At 35.6% G+C, this 19,680-nt stretch overlaps 1 protein-coding gene across 5 annotated transcripts in view; it reads left to right on the top strand.

The window, feature by feature from the left end:
* The window catches only part of DMXL1 (Dmx-like 1), a 137,740-nt gene that overhangs the window by 97,146 nt on the left and 20,914 nt on the right, over window positions 1-19,680 (top strand). For 3 of the 5 annotated variants that reach the window (XM_014541700.1, XM_014541698.1, XM_014541693.1), the window contains 5 exons: window positions 2,196-2,258; window positions 10,929-11,015; window positions 14,112-14,233; window positions 14,577-14,718; window positions 18,563-18,623. In XM_014541700.1, coding sequence (XP_014397186.1) covers window positions 2,196-2,258; window positions 10,929-11,015; window positions 14,112-14,233; window positions 14,577-14,718; window positions 18,563-18,623 — 475 coding nt within the window. The remainder of the gene's footprint in view (window positions 1-2,195; window positions 2,259-10,928; window positions 11,016-14,111; window positions 14,234-14,576; window positions 14,719-18,562; window positions 18,624-19,680) is intronic. The other 2 variants (XM_005857097.2, XM_005857096.2) reach the window with 1 other exon arrangement.

Raw genomic sequence — 19,680 nt, 5'->3', positions numbered from 1 at the left:
GCCCCAACCCCGATTGGCCCTGCTCTGTGTGTGACAGGGGGCGGTGCCCCAACCCCCCAATCGGCCCTACCCTGAGCGTGACTGAGGGTGGCATTGCAACCTCCCGATCCGCCCTGCTCTGTGCATGACGGGGCGGCGCCCCAACTCCCCAATCGGCCCTGCTCTGAGCCTGACCAGGGGCTGCACTTAGGGATTGGGCCTGCCCTCTGCCACCCGGGAGCAGGCCTAAGCCAGCAGGTCGTTATCTCCCGAGGGGTCCCAGACTGCGAGAGGGCACAGGCCGGGCTGGGGGACCCCTCTCCCCCCGCCCCCCGAGTGCACAAATTTTTGTGCACCGGGCCTCTAGTTTCTATATAACCTTAAGTAAGCTATATCTTAAATATTTAGCATATGAACTAGTAAAACAGTTTAAGCAAGTTTTTGGATGAATAAAATTAAAAGTGAATTTACTAGATAAGAGTGTCAGACTAATTAGCGTATGTTTACAGATGAGGTAATGTTTCTTATTTTAAATATATGTTTGCCTAAAATAATTTATTGCAACTTAAAGTATTCTGATAATAGTGTATAAAGCACTGTTGATTGCTCTGAATAAAAAGCATGTTTACTGTGCTTGTTACTTCTTCGGTTTCTCTGAAGTACCTTGTTACATGAATATGCAAATTTGGCATAATAACTTCAAGTACAAAATCGTTTTTTAAAAAACATTGTCACGTTTGATTACTATAACTGTAAAAATAAAAAAAATTTCTACCTCTGATATATTTAGTGTATTTGTGAAATGAAATAGTTCTCAAAACAAACAAAACAAAAGACTGTATCACTAGATTGTCCAGTAGAATCAAGGGATAGAATCATTAAGGAAATAGAGTAACATAAGGAAACCAGAGTGAGTAAGGAAAGATAGCAGATAAATAAGTAAAGTTATTTTTGTATTATAATCATTTTAATCAAAAGCAGTAATATGAATGCTGGAATAAAAGCTCTATATCAGTAAGCTAAATGTTTTCTATGTATTTTAATGTGTGGGTTTTTTTTAATCTGCAAAATGAGTATAATACCTTTCACTTTGCTGTGTATTAACTAGTACATTTAACTTATTTAAAAACTTCATGATTAATGGTTGTTATTAGGTGGCAGATAATGGAGAATATTTTGGAAGTGCTACTGTTCTTTATTCCTTTATGTCTTTGAAAATGAAATGTTCTTTACCTGATGTTAAAATTCTGTTGTATCCTCAGATCTTTCTTTTCCTATATAATGTAGTTTTTAGTGCTACATGCATTTTTAAAACAGAAGGTCTTCCCTATTTGTATTTATTTGGAAATTAAGTGCAGATGACTATAAATAGACTACATCTGAATCATTCCCGACCAAATTAAAAAAAAAATTCTTGGCACCCTGATTCCTTTTTCTGTTTTCTTTCATTTTCTGAGAAAAACTAAAGGTCTTGAACCAGCTCTTTCTTTAACTAGTGTTAATATCCCCTTTTAAGAAGTATGTGTGCCTAAAACCTATATGATTTTATTAACCAGTGTCACCCCAATAAATTCAATAAAAAAGAGAGAAAAAGAGACTCTACACCTTTAAATAACAACCTTATTATGATAGTATTAATATGTTGTTGGATACACATATACTAAACTAATAAAAAAAATAAGTATACTTTTATTATTTCACAAAAAAAGAATCATGTATCCCTCCAAGCAGTTAGTTGAGTATTTCTGCCTCAATCAAGACAAAGCGAGAATTAGAGACCTAGAAATAAAATTTTTTTAATCATGATGTTTTCATGAAGAGTGAGGAGACAAGAAATAATACTGTATAAGAGAACAATTTGACTTTAATTTTCAGTTGATAGTACTCTTGCACCATTAGCTCTGAAATTTATAAAGTACTTGGGCTATAATCTTGCTTTAATATCAACATTTCAAAGTTAAGTGAGTAAAAATTTCTCAGGAGGTTGAATAAAATTTATAGTGGTTGTTAATGAATTTTGAGGGATTAAGTTTTCCTTAACCCCTAACTCTGCACCACACACATGCTTCTTTTAAGATATATGAAATTTTAAAAATAATAACTTAGTCCAATGTTACTAAGTTTGGCGAAAAATATAATTTAAAAAATATCCCTAGTATTTTGCATGTTACATCGTATCTTACTCTTTGTCATGTGATTATTCTTTCTTGATGAAGTCATTAGAGGACAACTGTGAAACCATCAAAAATTCTATGATGGAGGAGCCAAACATCAATAAGGTACAAAGCATCATTCAACTGAAATTAGAAATTGCATTCTTTAGCAAGAAAAACAAAGTGTTTCCATTTAACTTTGGACTGGACTTTGTTTCCAATGCAGTTAAATTACTATTCCCTCAATTTATTATTTTATTTCAACAGCTTAAATATTGCAATCATAACATTGTTTCTGTTTTATTAATAAGAGAATGCAATTTTAAAGGGAGTTGAATGTATCCTGTTTTGGCTACAGATTTTTTCATAGTAAATACAATTAAAGTTCTTAATAAATTGTAATTAAAATAGCCATTATAGTAGTATAGTAGCATTGTTCTGTTTTTGCAAGTATCACTTTTTAAGTTAAAATTCTTTCCTCTTATATTAATTTCTTAAAATATATCAAATACTGTTATATATCATTTATTTTACTGGTAAAAATAGGATACAGCATATTATCTTATGTACAATAAGAACTCAATAATACTTGAGAACACGGCACAAACGAAAAGAATTTGTACAACCATAAAATAACTACCAAATGTTCTGTGGTCACACATTCAAATAGGACATATTAGGTTGATATATGATTCATGTGTTTCACATTTTTATTTTAAGAGTAATTTTTAGGGAAAACATTTTTCGAAAGATTTTTTTAAGGCTGTGAAGTCTTTCTCAAAGGAATCTTTTTGTAAAATAGAAATAATTCTGTACAGTTAATAAGAAAGACTAATTTGATGTGAAGTGTATATTGTAACTAAAACCTTGGCAAAATAAATATATGCAGTACACACTTAACTTTGGGAATTTCTAATGGCCTTTTGGAGTTTTGAGAGAATATTATTCAAACTTTTAATCAGTTAACAATATTCCTTGCCTTGCAGTAATCATTAATTACTACAGTCTATACATTATCATGAATCTTTTTTTTTTTTTTAATCCTCACCCGAGGATATTTTTCGATTGATTTTTAGAGAGAGTGGAAGGGAGAGGGAAAGAGAAATACCGATGTGAGAGAAACACATCTAATGGTTGCCTTCTACACGTGTCCCTACCAGGGCCTGGGCCGGGGAGGAGCCTGCAATTGCGGTATGTACCCTTAACCGGAATTGAACCCGGGACCCTTCTCTCCGCAGGCTGACATTCTGTCTACTGAGCCAAACAGGCTAGGGCATGAATCCTTATCTAAAGATTTTTTTGACACTGTTTATAAAATGTTAATCAGAATGTTATATTACTATAGTCGTTATACTACATCAGAAGTCAGTCATTGTGTTTGTTTAACATCGTAATGTTTTTGGCCAGTTTTTCAAGCCACATGGGACAGTTTTAACAGCTTTATTAGCTATACCTGACTTACAATAAGTGCACATATTTATTAGAATGTGATGAAATTTTACATATGTTTACATGGGTGAAGCCATCAGCACAATCAAGATAATAAATATATCCATTACCCCCAAAACTAACCCCTCCCGTACTTTTCCCTCCCCTCTCTGCCCTTTTCCTCCCCAGGTAACTACTAATTTTCTTCCTGTTATTATAGATTGGTTTGCATTTTCTGGAATTTTTGTAAATGAGATTATACAATGTCTTTTTTTTCTATGTGCTTTCTCAGCATATTTATTTTGAGATTCCTTCATATTGTGTATTTCAGTATTTCTTTTTATTGCTGGTGCATTCATTGTATGTCTATACCAAAATTTGTTTATCCAATGACTTGTTGATGAACACTTAAGCCTTTTCCATTTTGGAGCTATTTCAAATAAGACTGCTTAGAATATTCAAACACAAGTCTCTTTGGTTGGACATATTCTTTCATTTCTCTTGTGTAAATGCCTAGGAGTGGGATGGCTAGACTATATTGTAGGTGTGTGGTTAACTTTTTGAGAAACTGCTTAAGTATTTTCCAAGGTGGTAGAAACATTTTATGTTTCCAGCAGCAGTGCATGAAATCCCAGTTGCTTTACATCCTTATCAACACTTGGTATTGTCAGCCTTTATTTTAGCCATTTTAGTAGGTGTGTAGTGGTAGTTCATTATAGTTTTAACTAGAGGCCTGGTGCATGGATTCGTGCACTGGTGGGGTCCCTTGGCATGGCCTGCGGGGATCAGGCCAAACCTGGCAGTCCAACATCCCCCAAGGGATGTAGTAGTGCGCGAAGTGGCAGGCGTCCCAGGGAGGAGCCTGAGCCTGGGCTAGGTGCTGTGCCGCTCCTGCTCATCCCAGCCCTGCTGCACCTGCTGCCACCGCTGCTCGGTAGGCTCCCATGGGCTCACGCCGTCAGTCCCTATGCTAGTCCTGATCCTGGTCCCAATGGGAGAGAGGCCTGCAAGGGGAGTGTCTACAGGAGATGCGTGTGCCGGTGCAGCTGTGCTCGCCAGTTGTGAGCCCGGTGTCTGGCACCTGTTCAGCTGAGTGGCTGGTTTTAAACTAATGCTATCTTCATAGAGTTGCATAGTCTCTCCTCTTTAATTTTTTGGAAGCATTTGTGTAGAGTTAGTGTTATTTGTTCCTTACATGTTTGTTAGAATTCACCAGAGAAAATCATCTGGGCCTGGAATTTTTTAGCTTAAAATTCAATTTCTTTAACATATAGGGCAGTTTCGATTATTTATTTATTTCTTTATTTTTTTTTTTTTGGCTTAAAATAAAAGTTTATTTCTCATTTAGATATCATGTACGTGGGTTAGTAGAGGAACTCAGCTCCAGTATCAGTTGGGGACCCAGATTTTTGCATCAACTGGCAGATGAGGGAAGAGAAACTGCGGCAGATTGGGTTTGGGAAAAGTGAACCATCTCTTTCATGCACACTTCCATTGCTAAACTCAGTCCATAGTCCTGGCCAACTGCTGGGAATGCTGAGAAATGCAGTCTGGGTACCTTGTTAGGCAGATGCCTTTGGGGAGCATTGGTGGATCCAGAAGGGATCAGCAGGGATCCAGAGAGCATCCTTTTTTTCATTCTGAAAGCAAACAAAGCACTGGGGAAGTCATGAACAGAGACTGAGGCTGGTCATCTCTGCCATTACTTAGCTGAGCCATCTTGGACAAGTACTCTAGGTTTTAGCATTTGTAGCTGTAAAATGGGAATTACATTATCTCCGAGAATTGTCAGAATTACAAGTAATACTATATCTCCTCTATGATATCATGAACTTCTTAAACGTAGAGCCTGTGTTACATTTGACTGCTGCCAACCAGAGCTCTGAATACAATGCTTTTTGTGTACTAGGCCACCAGTTACAGATGGCCCAATAAAGAAACTATCAGGGAAAACACTGTAGCATGTGAAAAACATTATGATACTAATATATTTTTGTATATTGCTTTAGTACTGCAAAGAAGAACATTCAGTTTTCCAATCAATTACAGTTATGCTTCTATTACCTTCTATTACCTCTCAAGTGCATCTTCTTCTTTACCACCCCTTCCTAATCAAAGACATGTCATCTCTCAGCTGGGCTAGTCTAATAGCCTCCTGTATCTCCCCTCATCCACTGTTAATCTTCTGAAATCAATTATCTAGGATAAAGTCACCATGATGTTTTTAAATTTTTTAAAATCTGATTTATGTCACTCCCCTGCTTAAAGGACTCGTTCTCTCCCATTATACATTGTACAAAGACAAAATTCCATTAAAAAGCCTATAATGCCATTAATTGCCTGTGTCTCGTAGCTCTCTCTTTTTATTTGCCCAAAATATTTTTTATTTTTTTTATTTTTTTTATTCTTTTTTTTTCCGATTATTTATTTTTTTAGTGTACTTTGGTAGTATATGTCTTTTAAGAAATTTGTCACATCAGTTGTCAAATATATTGGTATAAAGTTATTAATAATATTTTATTATCCTTTCAATATACAGTAGAATATATGGTAAAGTCACTTCTTATTCCTCTGCTACTTCCCACACCTGAATTGTCCTATTTTTTCCCCCCATCCTTGAAGTGTTGGGCACTCCAGAACTTATTTTTTTAACCTTCTCTGTCCCCTATCTTTACTTTCTCTTTGGGTTATCTAATGGCTTAAATATCATCCATAGTTTTGATGTCTTAAATCTCAGTAGCCCCATTTATTTCCTAAACTCCAGACTAGCATACATAATCTAATAGCTACCTTTCCCTGAATGTCAAAACAGAATTTCATGTCTGCCCCTAATCCCAACCCAAACCTACTCTTTCCTTCACTTTTGTCTCAGTAAATGGTACCTTCACTCACCCTGTTATCCAGTCTGAAAACAAGGAGTCATCCTTGCTTCATCATTTTCACTCATACTGCACTCTCAATACATTAACATTTATCTCATTTCCAACCACTTATCATAACACCATTCCTATTACCTAATCAGATCCACCATTACCTCTTTTTTTTTAAATTTAAATTCTTTATTGTTTAAAGTATTACGTAAGTCTCCTTTTTCCCCCATTGACTTCTCCCTGGCCACTCGCAGCCCCCAGCACATGCCCTCACCCCCATACTGTCTGTGTCCATTGGTCCACCATTACTTCTTATTTAGTTACTGTAGCAGGCTCATAAGTGGTTTCCTGGGAGCTGTTCACACAACTTTATGTTTTGTCTCACAACACCCAGAACTATGGCTTTCTAGTATTAAAATAAAATCTGAATCTTATTATGGATTCTGAGGCCCTGTCCAAACTGAACCCTGCCTACTTCTCCAATCTCATCTCCTGACATTTATAAGTGTTCTCAAAATTAAATATGCATAAGCGCCTGAGATGCTAAACATCATTCTTACACTGCCCCTCACCCCCCACCAGTTGACTCTCATTCAGGTCATCTTGGGTCCAGACTATTAAGAAACAATGTTTTAGTAAATCTAAATAATAAGAGGACAGTAATGTATTTCTACATTGAAGAAGCTTTTTTGAATTTCATGCCTGCAAGATCTTTCATCCCCATATGTGTAAAATTTGAAGAAGCTCTGCAGGTGAAACTGTTATGTCCACCCCAACTACCCAACCATTATTAGCAAATAGTATATCCCTCTATTTAATGGAAATACAATTTTCTCTACTTTTAATTTCTTCAAAACCCAGTAGTGGATACTTAAGTGTGTTTTAGATATCAGGCAGAGAGGTGGCTATGTTGACATTTATCATAAAACAAACAAAAAAATCTTATTTTTGACATTCTTATTGGTTGCTGGGCTTCTTATAGCAAACCTAAGTGTTTCGTAGAAAAGAAGTTTGCCTTTAAAGAAACCAAAATGTTTAGCAAACACTGAAATTTTTTTATGTTTGTAATCAAATTGCATTTTAGATTAGAATATATTTCACATCTTTACATTCAGTGATATGAGTTGTTTGCGTAGGGCTATTTTGGTTTGGTTATTTATAATTCTCTTTCAACTTTGGAATTATATGGTCACCTCAGTAGCCATTTAAAAGAATACTGCTAACTACTCAGTTCTATGGACAAGCAATGGATGGGGTATTGGAGATGTTTTATCTAAATTTTGCAGGAAGTAAATTTGTTGCATTATAATTTCAAATTAATAACTTCTATGCTTCCCAGTAAGTCGTGTAACATTTTATAGTAATTCATTTTAAAGATTGAAGGTTAGTGAGGTTAAAATAAAATGAAATTATCCTACATTATGCAACATTCCCAGTTCTTATTTTAGTAAATGTTGATTTTATTTTAGTAAGTGACTAAAAATTTTTGTTTTTCATTTAAATCATTTAAAATTTTCAATTAACAGTTGCCATACAATATTATATTAGTTTCATGTGTATACCCGAGTGATTAGACATTATATAGCTTACTAAGTGATCATCCTGATAAATCTAGTCACTACCCATCTAGCATCATAGTTATTAAAATATTATTGACTATATTCCCTATGCTGTACTTTAGATCCCCGTGACTGTTCCATAACAACCAATTTGTACTTCTTTTTTTTAAAAAATGTATTTATTGATTTCAGAGAGGAAGGGAGAGGGAGACAGAAATAGAAACATCAATGATAAGAGAGAATCATTGATTGGCTGCCTCCTGCACGCCCCCTACTGGGGATCGAGCCCGCAACCCCGGCATGTGCCCTTGGCCGGAATAGAACCTGGGACCCTTCAGTCTGTAGGTGGACGCTCTATCCACTGAGCCAAACCAATTTGTACTTCTTAATCCCTTCACCTTTTCCACTTATCCTCCTAAACCCTCTCCCATCTGTCAACCATCAGATATGTATTTATTGCCATTTTATTGCTCATTTTTTAATTTTTTTTCTTCTTAAAGAAGACCCTTTAACATTTCATATAATACTGGTTTGATGATGAACTTCAAATTTCCTTTGTCTGGGAAGCTCTTTATGTCCTTCCATTCTAAGTCATAGCTCTGCTGGGTAGAGTAATCTTGGTTGTAGGTCTTTGCTTTTCATCACTTTGAATATTTGTTGCCACTCCTTTTTGGCCTGCAAAGTTTCTGCTGAGAAATCAGCTGACAGTTGTATAGGAGCTCCCTTGTAGGTAACGAACTGCTTTTCTCTTGCTGCTTTTAAGATTCTCTGTTTGTCTTTAACCTTTTGCATTTTAATTATAATGTGTCTTTGGTGTGGGCCTCTTTGGGTTCATCTTGCTTGGGATTCTCCTCGCTTACTGGTCTTATATGTCTATTTCCTTCCCCAAGTTAGGGAAGTTTTCTGTCATCACTTTTCAAATAAGTTTTCAATTTCTTGCTTTCTCCTCCTTCTGGCACCCCTATGATGCAAATGTTGGTTTGCTTAACGTTGTCCCACTATCCTCATTTTTTAAAATTCTTTTTTCTTTTTGCTGTTCTGATAGAGTGTTTTTCACTTCCTTATATTACAAATTGCTGATTTTATTCTTGGCCTTACCTATCTACTGTTGATTTCCTGTAAATTATTCTTGATTTCAGTTAGTGAATCCTGCATTTCTAGCTAGTGCTTTTTTATGATGTTGAGGTCCTTACTAAAGTTCCTTGAGCCTCCTTATAAATAGTGTTTTGAACTCTGCATCTGACAGATTGCTTATCTCTATTTCGGTTATTAGTTCTTTTCCTGGAGTTTTGTTCTGTTCTTTCATTTCGGACGTGTTTTTGTCGTCTCATTTTGGCAGCCTCCTTGTGTTTGTTTCTTTGTATTAGGTACAGCTGCTATGTCTCCCTGGCTTGGTAGAGTGGCCTATTGTAGTACGTGTCCTGTAGGATCCAGTGGCACAGCCTCCCTGATCACCCAAGCTGTGCACTCCAGTTGTGCAACCCCTCCTTCTATGGGCTGTGTAGACCCTTCTGTTGTAATTGAGCCTTGATTGCTGTTAGCACTTCAATGGGAGGGATTTACCCCTTAGGCCAATCTGCTGCAAGGACTAGCTGCCATCACTGACCACTGTGGATGATCAACTGTGCAGGGGCTCTCCACACAGAGCAGGACTTATTTCAGCAAAGCTGTGGTACCCATGTAGTCTGCACATTGAGTGTGTCGCTGTGGAGGTGGTTGGGTGATGTTTTGATGTGGTCTGAAGCTGTCCACCGGGTGCATTGCCTCTGGGGCCTCCTGGGAGATACAGGCCTGCACTTAGAAGTCAGGCCAGAAGTTAGGCCGCTGCACCCCCACAGCCATTGAAGACAAACTTTATACGGCCGAGGTTGGTCTGGGATCAGCTCTGGCCCCCGCAGATGAGGTGGGACCAGAATCCCAACCCACTACAAATTAGCCCCAGCTGCATCCACCCAACTCCACGGGACTGTAAATGTTGATTTTATACAGTACTCTCTTCCAGGTTCAAAGGTGTTGTACATACTTCTGAGGTAAGCATAAGGTCAAATATGTGTCTCTCATCTAAAGTAAATTGAATTACAGTTTACTCAGCTACTAAAATGGTTATTGACTTGGGCAAATTACTGTGCCTTTTAGGGTTTCAGGTTTTTCTTCTATAAATTAAATGTTATTTTAGACCAGCAGTCAGTAAACAATATTCAGTAGGCCATATCCAACTGGATCTTCTAAGAATGGCCTTTATATTGTTATAAAGATTGTTTAAAAAAGAATATGCATGCCCTGATCAGTGTGGCTCAGTTGATTGGAGAGTTGTCCCATGCACTGAAGGGTTGCTGGTTCCATTCCCAAGTCAGGGCACATGCCCAGATTTCGGATTTCCTGCTTGATCCCCTGTAGGGGTTGTGCAAGAGGTAGCCAATCAATGTTTCACTCTCACTCTCTCCCTTTGCCTTCCTCTCTCATTAAAAAAATAAAAATAAAAAATCAATAAGAATATTTAAAAAAAAGGAATATGCAGCAGTGACACTCTATGGTCCACAAAACCAAAACTATCTACCATCTGACTTTTTAATATTTAAAATATTATCAAAGGATTATAATACTAAGAAATGTGGTAAATAAATCTACTTTAATAATTAAAATGTCTTGATCCTTTAAAGTTAATTCATTATAGCTTGGGAATATAAGCAATTAACGAAGTTGTATGTTATATCAACTATCTTATTATATGTGAAAAAGCAAATTTGAAATAATTTAAATTCCCCATGTCAGATAAATTTTGTTTTAGAGATAATGAGCATGGAAAATAGTACCTTTGTATTTGGAATACCTAAAAAGTTTCTGAAAATAATTTATGCAAATATTAAATGACATATTGGTATATATTCTTTCTATTACTAAAATCACTGTATTTTTATATTTTCTTTTTCTCCATTTAGATAGAAGCAGATTTGGGATATCCTGGAGGTAAAGCAAGAATTATTCATAAGGAATCCGATATCATTACTGCCTTTGCTGTTAATAAAGTAAGTACACAGATATTTTTCTTCAGGTACTAGCTACTCATAGTTGGAGAATGTTTCCTGTTCTGATCATTTATTCAGTATCAGTATTTATTTTTCTCAAAGTTACTTCCCACTCCTAAAATTGCATTCTCAATAAATTTTTCATATTATAAAATGATTATATTGTTTGATAATTTAATTTTTTGATCATGAATATATAGCAGATAAAATAATGTTTTATTACTATTCAGAGGGAAGTATCAGGTATTTATATATGTGATAACCTTTAGAACTTATACAACACATAATAAGGGTTAATCCAAATCAAAGGTCCTTATCTGAATATGTTGAACGTGAGTCTTAATATTTTATCAAATTTAAGCTTATGTAACTCATAGAAATTCTCCCTCTTTGACTTACAGCTGTAATAGCTGCCCAAGTTTGGGTCCGAGTCCCCAGCGATTCGCCCGTATCTGGAGCTCAGAGTCTGAGACTCCCCCCTGACCGAAAACGACAACCGCGCTCTCAGCCACCAGCCCGCTTTGCGCGCGCACCTCCGCACCTGAGTATTTTCCACACTGCGCCTCCTCTGAGCCTCGGTGTGCTGTTATTTTTCCTTCTAGTTGAAGAGTCTCTCCTCAGCCAGCCTTCCTGTGGTTCTGGGTGATGTCCGTTCTGTCTTTTAGTTGTATTTTTGAAGTGGTTGTTTGCGGCAGCAGTCTGCGGTGTTTACCTATGCCGCCATCTTGGTCTCTCTCGAGTCTTAATATTTTATCAAATTTAAGCTTATGTAACTCATAGAAATTCTCCCTCTGATTTACAGCTGTAATAGCTGCCCAACTGGAGTGTTTTCTTTGTATTCCTCTGCCTTCTACTCAACATCTTCTTTTATGTACAGTGGTTCAAAGTTGAAATTTGTCTTAATCATTTTCCCCTTCTGTCTTCCCTAATTGCTTTACTGCAGAGTTTATGGTGACTTCTAGATACTTTTGTTTCCTTTTATTTTCATTAATTTAAAGGATATATTTTTTTTTATGTGTTTCTAATTTAAAAACAAATTTTAAATATTATTCAAATGTATATCCTATGGCATCCATTCAGTAATCATTTCGCCAAAAAGTTCTCCATCTTCCTTTGCTATTTCTCTCTCTTCTTTGATTTCTCCTGGATAGTTCTTTTGTCATTCTGTCCTCATCTCTTCCTGTCCCCTTTGTCTCATGTCCCTCATATATATCTTCCCCTGAACAATGACTAGTTCTGTCAAGACAGGCAGGTTTGGAAGCAGCCCTTAACCAGGCAGTTCTCATGATTATTGTCTATACCCAATAAGTACTAGTACCTTCCTTACCGTGAAGAAAATATGACTTTAAATGTTCTGTGCTGTAAAACCAATTAGCATTTGTGCTTTTTTGGGGAGGGATTTATATAAGCAACTAGTAATGAACAATCATCCATGTATACAAAGTCTGCTATTTACTGGGTAAGAGTGTACCTGTTTAACATTTATTTCTCCAGGTTTGTTAAATTAGTAACTGAGAAATAATACCTTTTGCTTTACATTGCATTATTTAAAAATGCCAGTGAGCCCTGGCTGGTATGGCTCAGTTGGTTGGAGTTTCATCCCATACAACAAAAAGTGGCAGGTTGGATTCCTGGTCAGGGCATATACCCAGGTTGCGGGTTCAATCCCCAGTCGGGCATGTACAGAGGCAAGCGATTGATATTTCTCTCACACATCAATCTCTCTCTCTCTCTCTAAAAATTAATAAAAAATAAAATTAAAATGCTGATGAGATTGAACTTTCCCCATTTGTTTAGTTGTGAATTATCTGTCAGAAACTGAAAGATGAGATATTCTCCTGCATTTAAGCTAAAAGTTAGTTTTCACAGTTTAATGGATTCTGTTAGAAGACATGACTCCTGGACCAGAGACAAAGGACAGTTTATTTCTAGTAGCAAAAGCAGTAGCCAGAGTACCACTATTTTTATCTTGGTTCCTGAGCTATAATTCCAAAGCAATAGAGTGAGGGCCAGATGATACCTGCACACAAAGTGGCTTGCATTACAGGAGAGGAACAATGAGTTTAAGGAACCCCAAATCTTTTCTAATATTAGTAAGTATACCTGCCCTTTGACCTGGCAGGAGAAATTATAGCTATATAGACATCCTAGAGATAATACTATGGAACAAAGGGCAGCGACTCACTCACAAGATACGCAGAAGAGACTCACGAAGAATGGTCTCCCAGCCATCTAGTTATATCCTTTTTCCATTTATCTCTGGGGTCTCAGCTTTTTCCTAATTGGTTTGTATTCGCATTTTACATAATGATGGAAATATTCATCCTTCTTTCATTTTATCTTTCCATTTTCTGCTTTGGAGGTGTACATTTTTAAATCATAGATGTTTAAAATTTTATATCATTTAATCTGACCAACTTTTCTTTATGATCTTTTTGTGTCATACTTCCCCCAGCCTTTCTCTACCCTTACACTTTTTCTTTATGGTCCTTTTCTAAATTCCATTTCCCCCCCCTAAGATTGAAAGGCTTTAGGTAAAAGTGGTATTATCTTATTTGAATAATTCACCACTCTTTCTTTACTTTGGTGTTCCTTATCCCACTCATCGTTCTCTACCTTTCAGGGCTCCTACCGTCTTCATCATCTCCCTCCCAGTTTCTAAACTATGTAAACCTTAGGGAGATTGTAACATTGTAATAAACTGGCAAGACAGTGCTAGAAGAAGAAATAAAGTAGAAAACATCCATTACCACTTATAGCTGGCTTTCTCTTGGATGCTCTTGAATTCTTAGAACATAAACATATCTCAAAGCTCAAGCTGATGATTATTACACTCAAAATTTAATTATCAAAATTAATTGATATTTTAATGGGGAGTGCATTGAATCTATAGATTGCTTTGGTTAGTATGGACATTTTAATGATGTTGATTCCACCAATCCATGAACACAATATAGTCGTTTGTGAGAATGCAGTATATTCTGTATCTTAAAGTTATCATTTCTTGAGGTTATTTTGTAGTTTTCATGTTCAAAAGTAGCCCATATACACGTTGTACTTTATTATTGAAAAATTACCATATGATTTATTTTTCAGGCAAATAGAAACTGCGTAGCAATTGCTTCAAGCCATGATGTTCAAGAACTGGATGTTTCTGGAATTCTGGCTACACAGATCTATACTTGGGTAGATGATGATATAGAAATGGAAACCAAAGGGTACCCTTATACTTTGTTTTTATTCAGTAACATTGCAATTTGAATGTTGATGCCACAGAACTATAACTTTCAAAAGATTTTTTAAAGGAATATTCCTAGATTATAAATGGAAGCTGCTAAAGAGTAAAGACCAATGGTTAGGAGCTTTAAAGAAGGTAATTGAGGGTTAAAAGAGAATATGTGACGGGATTTGAATTTACATATGAAGTTATTGTCTATGAGTAAGGAGTTAAGAGTTTAAGACAATTTATTTTAAAGGGAAACAAAGTTGTCTGTTAGAGTTTTCAGGTATAATAGAATAAGAAAATGGGTTGTTTTCATCCTGGTTGACATTTCTTTGTAGGTCAGAAGATTTCTTGGTTATACATGCTCATGATGATTTAACAACTGTGCAAGGTACAACCCCATACACACATAGCAATCCTGGCACTCCAATCAACATGCCATGGCTTGGTAGTACACAGACTGGCAGAGGAGCATCGGTGGTACGTACAGTTAAAAAATATTTGTATATGAATATCCTATTTTTTCTCTAGTTTAATAGATACAAGATCATTTAACCAATAGATCTAAAAATGCTTAACTTTGTAGTAAGTTATATTTGCTGCAAATTGTAAATTTTGGTTATGAAGAATATGTTTTCATGGCTTCTCTATTCTATTCCATTGGTCTATATGTCTGTTCTTGTGTCAGTACCAGGCAGTTTTGAGAACAGTGGCTTTGTAATTCAGCTTGATAACTGGTATTGAGATCCCTCCTACTTTGTTCTTTCTCAGGAGTGCTGCAGCTATTCTGGGTCTTGTTTTATTCCAGATGAATTTTTGGAAGAGTTCTTTCTAGGTCTGTGAAATATGCCATTGATATTTTAATGGGGAGTGCATTGAATCTATAGATTGCTTTGGGTAGTATGGACATTTTAATGATGTTAATTCCACCAATCCATGAACACAGTATGTTCTTCCTTCTGTTTATGTCTTCCTCTATCTCTTTTTTCATTGTCCTGTAGTTTTCTGAGTACTGGTCTTTTACCTCCTTAGTTAAGTTTATTCCTAGGTATCTTAATTTTTTAGGTGCGATGGTAAATGGGATTGTTTTTTTTAAAATCTCTCTTTCTGTAAGTTCACTATTGGTGTATAAAAATGCCATTGATTTCTTGGCGTTAATTTTGTATCCTGCTACATTGCCGAATTCATTTATTAAGTCTAATAATTTTTTGGAGTCTTTAGGGTTTTCTGTGTACAGTATCATGTCATCTGCGAATAATGGCAATTTTACTTCTTCTTTTCCAATTTGGATGCCTTTGATTTCTTCTTGTCTGATTGCTGTGGCTAGCACTTCTAGTACTATGTCGAACAGAAGTGGTGAAAGCGGGCATCCCTGTCTTGTTCCTGTTCTTAGGGGAAATGGTTTTAGTTTTTGCCCATTGAGTATAATGTTGGCTGTAGGTTTGTCATATAAGGCTTTTATTATTTGAACCCTCATGCACTGCTGGTGGGAATGCAGACTGGTGCAGCCACTGTGGAGCACAGTATGGAGTTTCATCAGAAAAACTGAAAATGGAACTCCGATTTGACCCAGTAATCCCACTTATAGGAATATATCCCAAGAAAGTAGACACACCAATCAGAAAGGATATATGCACCCCTATGTTCATAGCAGCACAATTTACAAAGCTAAGATTTGGAAACAGCCTAAGTGCCCATTAGCAGATGAGTGGATTAAAAAACTTTGGTACATCTACACTATGGAATACTATGCTGCTGTAAAAAGGAAGGAACTCCTACCATTTGCAACAGCATGGATGGAGCTGGAGAGCATTATACTAAGCGAAATAAGTCAGTCAGAGAAAGATAAATATTACATGATCTCACTCACTTGTGGATTATAATGAACAACATAATCTGATGAACAAAAACAGATCCAGAGACAGAGAAGCATTGATCAGATGCTCAAACCTCAGAGGGAAGGTAGACGAGGGTGGGGGTAAGGGGGAGAGATCAACCAAAGGACTTGTATGAATGTATATAAGCCTAACCAATGGACACAGACACCAGGGGAGTGAGGGCATGAACGGGGCGGGGGTGGGGAGGGGCAATGGAGGGATAAGGACACATATGTCATACCTTAATCAAAAAATTAAGTTGAAGAATTTGAAAAGCTTTATAGTAATTATTCAAATGAATAACTTGGTCATTAATAGTTAGTTTTTCCCAATTGACAGCTATATTAAAATTCATTTATTAAATCTGATATTATCATCTTTTATAGGAGACCATAAAGATAATATACAAAATATATGAAAAGAAGTAGCCCTAACTGGTTTGGCTCAGTGGATAGAGCGACAGCCTGCGGACCGAAGGGTCCCAGGTTCGATTCTTGCAGGCTTGATCCCCAGTAGGGGACGTGGCAGGAGGCAGCCAATCAGTGATTCTCTCTCATCATTGATGTTTCTATCTCTCTTTCCCCTCTCTTTCTCTCTGAAATCAATAAAGATATATTGTTTAAAAAAAGAAGTAATAGGCACTTTTTTCCAACTCCAGTTTCAGAGAATATGCAATACAGTTCTTCCTGTAACAGCTTTCTGTGCTGATCCCTTTGCTTCCACATTGCTCCCTCTATTCGGTACACAGCAACCAGAGTTGCTGTTTTCTAAAGCATCATTCAGGTTGTCACTTCCCTGCTTGATACTTTCAGATTTTCCAGTACAACTTGAAAAAACACATAAAAACATGTCCTTATTAACATGGCCTCTAAGGCCCTATGTGATTTAACCCCTCCTGGCCTCTGGCAGCCTTATTGCCCTTCATTATACACCTGATTATCTTTGCTCTAGTTATTATCTTTTTGTCACTGGAACACATTAAGCTCATTGCCATATCAGAGCCTGTGCCTTGCATTCTGCTTGAAATGCTCTTTCAGATCTTAACCCAAATTCCCATAGATTTCCCTTGCTTACCTCGTAAAGGCATCTGCCCCTCCCTACTTTACCCCCAGTCGCTCTATGTCATATAATTTCATTTTATCATCCTTGTAACTTTTATCAGTTTTGAACTTACCTGTTATTTGGATATCTTTTTTATACCCTCTAAGCTCTTTGAGAGGTTACTTTATGCCTGCCTTATACACAGATGATCTCTAACTAAAATGGCATTTAATATATAATAGGTGCTCAGAAAATATTTTATACTTCAAAGCATTATAATACATAATTAACCATTGTCATTCTTATAGGACTTAATTTTCTTCCTGTCTAAAGAAAGATATATTTTTAGTTGGGGTCATTGTGATTTGTAAACATAAATACGGATTGTCCCACTCTATCCTCCAGAAAAAGACACCATATCTATATAATGTTATTTTTTATATGGATCTTCTAAAATAATTAATGACTTTTTCCCCTTATAATGTTTTACATGTGCTTTCAGAAACTTAAATCTGTGTTTGTATATTTTTTTATACTTATCGTTTTCCTTTGATATTTTAGTCAGACAATATCATTTAGTTAGAAAAAAAGATAAACGAAGAACAGAAATCTTTAGGCATTTCTTTAATTAAGAGTAACATGAGATTTAAGCATGAAGTTTTCTAAACAAAAGTTTAACATTTATTGGGTTTTCATTCTTTTGTGGGAAATTGGTAAAATATTTTCTTAAGCCCATTATTTTATTGAATTATGAACACTAATGGAAAAGAACATTTGTTGTAACCAACTTCTGCTTTATTGAAATATTATCTGTATCTATATATACCTGTTAGTGTTTCTATCCCTCACCAGTTCTTCTGGATAATCTCTTCCCTCCCTACGGTGCTGTGTAAATAGGAAATGTTCTATAAATTAAAATAATCTCTTTAATTTTACATATATATTTTACTTTTATTTGACAGGCTTTGTAAATCATTCAAAACATGATTTACAAACGGGTTAATAAACAGTTCCAAATTATCAATTAAAAATTTATATGATTGTCTGTTTACCTTTTTTTTTCTTCACATGCTTCTGCCTATCTTTTTAACCTTATAACTATTCAGGATTATTCCAATAAATTTAATGGGATCAGAAAAGAATTGGCAAGACAGGAGGTAAGACTAAATACTCAAGGTGACTTTGTTCCTAGAGCCTAGATGCAGAAAATGTATGTATATTGAAATGTAAGATGGCTGAGCTATTAAACTCAATTTGTTGCCATATTTAGTGTTTTTACCACTAATCATGGCAATTATGGAATCACATATTAATTAATTAATTAATTAATTTTATTTGAATGTCCTGTCACAAGTAAAATTTTTAATGCTATTGTGACTAAAAGAAAATTTTTTCTTTATTAACAGATGATTAAGAAAGCCATTAATAATGTCAGAAGAATGACTTCTCACCCTACTCTTCCTTACTGTAAGTTGATAATAATTAGCGATTATTCTAAGGAATTAAAGTTTAAGTCAAAAGATAGTCAACATTTATTTTACTTTTTTTGTAGAGTATGTTTGCTAGCAAATAACATCTTCATTTCAAAATTGGATAAAAACAGAAAAAAAATTTTTTTGAATTAATAGGGAAGCCTAAATTAATGTAGTAAATTTTTAGCATTTTGACTACATATTTTTAAGTTAGCACATTTTATTTTTTAATATTTTTGGACTCTTTACACAATGCTAAGTTGTAGTTGATAATTATTTTTTAAACACTAGGATTACTTCCATCTTTTCTTACATAAACCAGAAGCATATCTTGGTCATTTATTGCTCATCATAATCAGTTTGTATTTTATTACTATTTTGTCAGTTTGTCTTTTATTGGACACACTAACAGTAAGTATAGGAAATGGTTATTATAATATTCTTCTAAGGCAGAGTATGTTTATTTTGAGTGAACCCTCAAATATTAGAAGTATTGAGGCAGAGAAAAATAAGAGAGACAATTTTAAAATTAACTAGTGGGTTGGATTCAATATTTATATTGGCATGTGAGTATTCCAAATTTTTTAAATATAATTTTAAGTTGCCCTACCACACAGTAACAAAAATAGAGCATGTTATTAAGAGGTATTCATATCCCTCCAATTTAATAGCCTATAAAAATTCTACCTTCTTTTTTGAGATTTATTTTGATAAAATACAATTGATAAAACCAGTGTTCTTTTCAACTTAATTATCGTAAGCATCTCTTATCAAAATTGTACACCAGAGTCCAATAAAAGGATTCAAGAGAACCATATATTTAAAATGAAGAGAGTACTTTCTGTTACTTTTGCTAGAGGAATATAATAATATTAAAAATTAGTCTGTTTTGCCGAAACCGGTTTGGCTCAGTGGATAGAGCATCGGCCTGCGGACTGAAAGGTCCCAGGTTCGATTCCGGTCAAGGGCATGTACCTGGGTTGCGGACACATCCCCAGTAGGAGATGTGCAGGAGGCAGCTGATCGATGTTTCTCTCTCATCGATGTTTCTA

The sequence above is a fragment of the Myotis brandtii genome, unplaced genomic scaffold, assembly GCF_000412655.1.
Source record: "Myotis brandtii unplaced genomic scaffold, ASM41265v1 scaffold1071, whole genome shotgun sequence".
NCBI classification, from domain to species: domain Eukaryota; kingdom Metazoa; phylum Chordata; class Mammalia; order Chiroptera; family Vespertilionidae; genus Myotis; species Myotis brandtii.
Note: the sequence above shows the minus strand (reverse complement) of the source record. Positions and strands in the feature narration are given on the sequence as shown.